This window comes from Berghia stephanieae, chromosome 3 (assembly GCF_034508935.2).
Source record: "Berghia stephanieae isolate SIO BIC M18660-M18661 chromosome 3, UCSD_Bste_1.3, whole genome shotgun sequence".
NCBI lineage: Eukaryota > Metazoa > Mollusca > Gastropoda > Nudibranchia > Aeolidiidae > Berghia > Berghia stephanieae.
The window spans coordinates 28,607,740-28,615,239 of NC_088362.1; the positions used below are offsets into that span (position 1 = coordinate 28,607,740).

The 7,500-nt window shown below is 37.2% G+C and overlaps 1 protein-coding gene across 1 annotated transcript in view; it reads left to right on the forward strand.

Annotated features, from left to right (window-relative positions):
* The window catches only part of LOC144967491 (uncharacterized), a 618,402-nt gene that overhangs the window by 5,354 nt on the left and 605,548 nt on the right, over nt 1–7,500 (forward strand). The window contains exon 2 of the mRNA XM_078904810.1: nt 2,099–2,866. Coding sequence (XP_078760936.1) covers nt 2,186–2,866 — 681 coding nt within the window. The 5' untranslated portion in view covers nt 2,099–2,185. The remainder of the gene's footprint in view (nt 1–2,098; nt 2,867–7,500) is intronic.

Sequence of the window (7,500 nt, forward strand, 5' to 3'; positions counted from 1 at the left end):
ATACAAAAACAAACCAAAAAGAAAACAACAAGAAATAAAAAACAAAAACCTAAAAAAAACCCAGAAAAAAACCCAAACAAGCTACCAAAAACAAACAAAAAAATGGAGAAAACCAATATCAATGCCATCACCTAAGCTCACACTGTAAACAGAGAGAATGTTTACAAATCAATTCAATTACATCAACTTATTATGCAACATGCACACTTCCAGCTTCTCAATTCCCCCCCCCCCCCCCTTTCCCCAACCCCCCAGACCACCCCAAACCTCTCCACACACATAAACACAACCCATTACATAATTTAGTTTATACTTAATTTCCTCTCATCGATTTCATGATCACGTGACATCTTTGACTGCACCGAAAAAAATCACAGAGATTCAAACACACTGTATAATATAGTAATATAACTCACTGCATCTAATGATTTTCGGATATACAATAAAATATTATATCTTTCTATTTTCCCTTTTTTCTACAATCCATTAATATCTTTCTTTATCATTGCCACATATCGCTCCGTAGCCTAATAAAAAATAAGTATGCATTATAAGTACAAGTACGTATTCTAAATAACCCGTATCAAATCTACCCGAAATGCCGCGCGCGTCACTTTACTATACATGATGCACTTCCATATTGATTTTGGCGTAAATTACAAACTCAGTAGTTTTTGCCTATTGCTTTTGTCTTCTCTTTTCTTTACTTTTTTTTTTTTTTTACACCATCATCGCTTTTTATGTCGCCGTCGATAGCAATGCAACGCTGAGCATAGCTTTGATCTTTTCGTGTCTGACTATCTGGATAGATCAAATTAAATAATAACATGAGCTTTTATAGAAAGGTAATACGGCTGTAACACTAGAAGCGTTTTTCTTGTCTTTTTGAAGCATGTTTGTATTTACCAGTGTTTATGTTGTGTTACTGTCACTGTATGTACGAAGTTCATTTTATTTTGTTGCATTAAACTTGGGCTTTTATATATATATATAGCGCCACTAAACGTGCTCAAAGCGGTTTACAAAGGGTCCCTGACCAACAGAAAACAAAACACGTAACATGTAGAACGACACAAGACGCCTGTTGGGTGATAATGCAATTTTTTTTCCCAACAGAGACAACGCTGTTAACGACCAGGTACTTCTTTTACACTTTATAGCGCTATATAAGTTTTCAGCATTATTATTATTATTATTATTATTATTATTATTATTATTATTATTATTATTATTATTATTATTATTATTATTATTATTATTATTATTATTATTATTATTATTATTATTATTAAGGACTCAACAATACGCCGAGCGATCCGTAAGCGGGTGTCATACAACAAGATCATAATATAGCCGCGCAATTGATATTATTATATTATAATATACTGATGTTTGTTGAATGATTATTGTTTTGTTGCTTCTTCATCTTCTCTTTCTCTTCATCTCTCTTCTCTCTTCTTTCTTCTTCTTTCTTGTTTTCTTTGCCTTGCTTCCTTCTTCTCTCTTCTTCTTTCTTCTTCTTCTTCTTCTTCTTCTTCTTCTTCCTTCTTCTTCTCTTCTTCTTCTTCTTCTTCTTCTTCTTCTCTCCTCCTTCTCTTCTTCCTTCTTCTTCTTTCTTCTCTTCTTCTTCTTCTTCTTCTTCTTCTTCTTTTTCTTCTTCTTCTTCTTCTTCTTCTTCTTCTTCTTCTTCTTCTTCTTCTTCTTCTTCTTCTTGATCATGATCTTGTGGTATGACACTCACATTCAGATCAGAAGGTCCTCCTGGGTTCGAGCCTCACTGCTCGTTGTACAGTTGAGTTCTCGGAAAAGGCCCTTTACTTTTTACTCACATTCTCTCACCATACTCAGGTAAAACAAAAAATGAGTACCTGGCCGCCAACAGCGTTGTCTCTTGGAAAAAATTGTAAATCGCCTCACACGCGTCTCATATCTCTTTCTACATGTTTCGTGTTACTGTTGGTCAGGGACTCTTTGTAAAGCGCTTTGAGCACGCTGAGTTGATATTGCGCTATAAGCTTAAGTTTATTTTTGTGTGTGATTTTTTAACTATTTATATAATATACTTATTATTAATATAAGCCTTTTTATTTTCTTCAAGTGAACATTTTATTTATCAGATGGATTACATTTTTAGCTATTACGGAGATTACCGATTTAGAGATTAAAGGGATTAAGAGATTAAGACATGGGTGAGCATAAAAGACCCAATAGATTGTCAGAATACGATCTTTTGTCGGATTACACGAACTACAGCAACAATAACGATAATGACAATGCTGGGAGTGCACCTTTATCAACAATATCTCAGGCATCCTCATCACCACCATCATCATCATCATCAACATTATCATCTACAGCGTTACCATCATCAACGTTATTAACAACAGCAAGAACAACAACGCCAAGTTGCGACAGCTCAGAGAAGGGTGGCGGGAGTGCTGTGTATGATACATCAACAGTAAACACAACACAACAAGCAAATCCGTTTCTATCACAATCAACAACATTCTCATCTCTACCACCATCCTCACCATTATCAACAACAACAACAACAACAGTAACAAAAGCTGCAAACTATCCAATTATAAACAACAACAATAACAGCAACTGTACTTCCAATAGAAACACAACAAAATCGCTTACGTCACCGTTTCCACTACTCCCACACTCGTCGCCTTCTCCATCATCATCAACATCACCATCATCACCATCATCATCATCAACAACAACAGTCAGAGCAACACCAGGTACATCAACAACGGGATCTCTTTCAAACCGGATTACCGCTATGGATATCACTGACCCTAATGAGGATACCGGGATTAACTCAAGCGTGACCGTCCACTCGGCGTTGGAAACCATCAAGGTAAGACCAATAACAATTTATCGTACTTACTTACAACCCTACATAATATAATAACCGACCTGTAACACCCCCCTCCCCCCCCCCCCCCCCCCCCCCCGCCGCCGCCAATGGCTCCCCATGGATGTCTTGAACACACTACGTCGACCAGTCGAATTGGTAGGCCATTCAGATTTTGAATATTGTTCACTTATATTTTTGGTGTCAAATGTGATCTAAAAAAGCCCGAGCGTCGCACAGCTGTAATTTTACGTGTCAATGGTTCAAAACAATGCTCAACAAATTGGTCACCCTGTCCGACTGATAGGCACCTCCTCAAGATGGCTATGCCTCCTCCCCCCCCCCCACCCCCCCCACACACACACACACATACACACACAGACTTGAGAGCCTGCCTCATGGGGAGATTTTTTTTTACTATGGTATGAAAAAGAGGGTTTGGGTGTATAGATAGAACGAAGATGACGTCACTCAAGCCTTTGTTATTGTATTTTGCCATCCGCGTTCATGAGTAATTCTCACAAAACTGTATCAACCAGACTATAAACGTTCATGGTTACACACAGTTTTGTGTCTTGGTCCGTTATTATAGATAGTATGCGAATGGTTAAGAAGCTCATAACATTGCCATCCGGAAGTATAACCGACCAACACACAAAACTATGTGTATCCATGAACGTTTATAGTCGGGTTAATACAGTTCAGTGAGCATTACTCATAAACGCGGATGGCAAAAAACAATAACAAAGACGTGAGTGACGTCATCTTCGAACTATCTATCGATGGAGGGGAGGGGGTGAAGGATGATGATGGTGGTGAGTGTGATATATTATGACAACCGGGGATACCGCCCTGCAGGGGGAACCACAGACTAGAGGGAACTGAATTAAGGATACTTTTATAGATAGTATGCAGATGACGTCACACAGGCCTTTGTTATTGTTTTTGCCATCCGTGTTTGTGAGTTGTCCTCACTAAACTGTATTAACCAGACTATAAAAGTTCACGGTTACACAGAGGTTGTGTGTTGGTTATACTTCCGGATGGCAATGTTGTGAACTCCTTGGCCAAGCGCATTCTATCTATAATTAATCGATGTTCGTGTCCGTGAGATTTGTGCTGTGTCGTGTTCCATATGCAATTGACCCTGTGGGCGTCTCTCGATTGTTATGGCGTTTACACAACATGCTGCAGGCATTTTTGTGGGGCTATGTGGTCTTGTGGTATGATACTCGCTTTCAGATCGGAAGGTCCTGGGTTCGAGCCTTGTTCGGCGCATAGTTGAGTCCTTGGAAAAGACTCTTTACTCACATTCTCTCGCCAAATGAGTATCTTACCGTCAACAGCGTTGTCTCTCTTGGAACAAATTGTAATAAAACATCAAACAGACGTCATGTCTCGTTCTACACGTTACGTGTTTCTGTTGGTCAGGGACCCTTTGTAAAGCGCTTTGAGCACATTTAGAGGATATTGCGCTATATAAATGCTCTCGGTTAACAAACATTGTTAACCAATTAATTGTTCACAAATCTCAAACAGAGCTGCCAACTGTTACGAACAATTCGTAGAATTACGAAATTTTGGGTCCAATTTCACAACTTGATGAGCATCTCTAAGTCATTCAAACTGATTGAAAATAAAATCTGATGCCTGACTCCATAATTTGAAGAAAAAGCAAAGATCAGAGTGACGTCAACTTCATTCTATCTATAGATTGTATGCGCTTGGCTAAGAAGCTCATAACATTGCCACCCGGAAGTATAACGGACCAACACACAAAAACGTGTTTATCCATGAACGTTTATAGTCGGGTTAATACAGTTCAATGAGCATTACTCATAAACGCGGATGGCAAAAAACAATAACAATGACCTGAGTGACGACATCTTCGAACTATCTATAGTTAGTTAGTTGAACTCACTACTTCCTGGATATGAGGGCAAAAGTCATACAACTGAGCAAACGTTATTTCCACGCTTTCAAAATTCGGCGTTCCAATACTCTTCAACAGTCGTACCGTTACTTCCTTCCTAATGACGCATGGTAACTTACTGGCTCTTAACTATCGGAACAATGGCGGACGCCCGTATGAAATATTTCCCCGGCGAGCATAAAAGCGTATCCATAGGGGAAAAAAAAACAAACTTTGATTCTAGCCAGCATGAAGAATAAAAAGTAATGATTTTCTTTGTTTAGAACCAAGATGGCCGCCGTTGCCGGGCGGCGTGACATCAGACTACTGAATTCAATTGGTTAGCTGTGGTAAGAAGTTCTTTTAAAAGCTCAACTCGTTTCTTCACCCACTGTGTTTATTTAGTGCATCTCACTGGGGCTCGTCAAGCTTGATTAGAGATGGGTGTACCTACCTAGCGCACGTGCTTTTACGTGTGAGTAGGTCACTTCAAAGAGTGTGAGTAAGAGTGTAAGCAACCCTAACGTTGTTATGGGTTCAACACAGCGATAACTATGGAGAAAAGCCCAGGTATGATAACATGCATTATAAGTAACTATAAGTAATCGTTTATTAGTAAATATATTCTATAATTCGAAGTTGGCTATAGGGAGATCATTTGTCAAAGTGGTTGCCAATCATAGTATTTTTTAGGCTAATTCAATGAGCTGTTCCAAGTCTTTCAAAAGTGACACCAATATGTAATTTTCGCACACGTTTGTTCTGTTGGATATGAATTAGGGAGTTAAAGAAAAAGACAAATAAATACGTAATAAATAAATAATTACATAAATGAATGGATGAATACATAAGTAAATAAATAGATAAATAAATAAATAAATAAATAAATAAATAAATAAATAAATAAATAAATGTACACACAGCTTTAGAATGCGAATGACGTCGCTGTTTCGTGCTCTGTAGTTCGAAGTTGGCTGCGCTATGACCCAGTGGTTGCCAATCATTATATTTCTGGCCAATTTAGTGAATCGCTCCAGTCAGTCAAGTCTTTCAAACGTAACATCAATGTGGATATGTTTTGTCCTACTTATGTTGTCTTTTGTTGAGTGGATCAGTCTGAACCAGTTTGAGTGATAGATATAAAATAAATCGAGTCAGCTTTAGGATTTTAGATGAAATTTAATAATAATAATATAATAATAATAATAATAATAATAATAATAATAATAATAATAATAATAATAATAATAATATAATAATAAATAATATAATAATAATAATAAATAATAGATCTTTATTGTTCATAAATATGGCAATTTGTCATTTAGTTACACTTGTTATAACGTTAAACGATAACTGTAACATTGAACAGATATTTCACTCCTACTTATTTTCTCTCTCTCTCTCTCTCTCTCTCTCTCTCTCTCTCTCTCATTCTCTCTCTCTCTCCTAATAATTTATCAAAGAAGATTGATGTATTATGTGACCAGTCGTCTAAAAATGGTATGATATCGGGGTGAACCTAATGCTTAAAAAGGAATTTTAATCCTGACTTTTAAAATCTGAGTTAGAATGAATCCCTCCTTTGATCAGAGTGAACAAACTGCGATATTACAATCTTTTCGGACAGAGATAACGCTGTAAACCGACCAGGTACTCATTTTACACCAGAGCACGGTGAGACATTGCGGCTATGTGGTCTTGCGGCACCACACTCGCTTTCGGTTCGGAAGGTCTTGGGTTCGAACCTCGCTCGGCACATAGTTGAGTCCTTGGAAAAGACTCTTAACTCACATTCTCTCTCCGTACTCAGGTGTAAAATGAGTACCTGGTCGGTTTACAGCATTATCTCTGTCCGAAAAAAAATGTAATATCGCCTAACAGGCGTCATGTCACGTCCTACATGTTAAATAAAGCGCTTTGAGCACGTTTAGTGGATATTTAGATATATAGATGAAAAGATAGATAGATAGATTGATACACAGATAGACAGACAGACATATATATATATATATATAGATAGATAGATAGATAGATAGATAGATAGATAGATAGATAGATAGAAGAATATATATATATATATATATATATATATATATATATATTATAATATATATATAATATATAGATAGATAGATAGATAGATAGACAGACAGACAGACAGACGGATGGATATAGAGATAGAGAATATTAGTACATGTAGACGTGATGGAGGGTTTCACCTCTGTTTATTGGTTATTGTTTTCACAAAAGCTATTGAGTTCAAGTTGAAATTATATGGGAGAAAATATTATATGATTGTAAAACAAGCCCTTCCATACTATCAAAAGAAAATAAAAAAAGCTTTTAAGAACATAAAATAGAACGAAGGGATGATAATGATAGGAACACGCCGTGCATCAACAGGCCGGTCATAGGTCACAGGTCACAGGTCACAGGTCACCTGCTTTCAGTAAATTGCACGTTGCCATGACTTAGGAGGGCAAAAATTCATCTTAAAGGGAATGCTGTTGGGGTTATACATTTGACAAGTCTTTAAAAAAAAATGAGATTTGCACGTTTTTACACCATTCACTCAGACATGGCGCAAAATTCAGATGGTTCAACCAACAACAAAAAACCCCAAAAAACAACAACAACCCCCCCCCCCTCTCCCAAACCCCCCCCCCCCCAAAAAAAAAAAAAAAAAAAAAAAAAAACAAACAAACAAGAAACTCACCCCCCC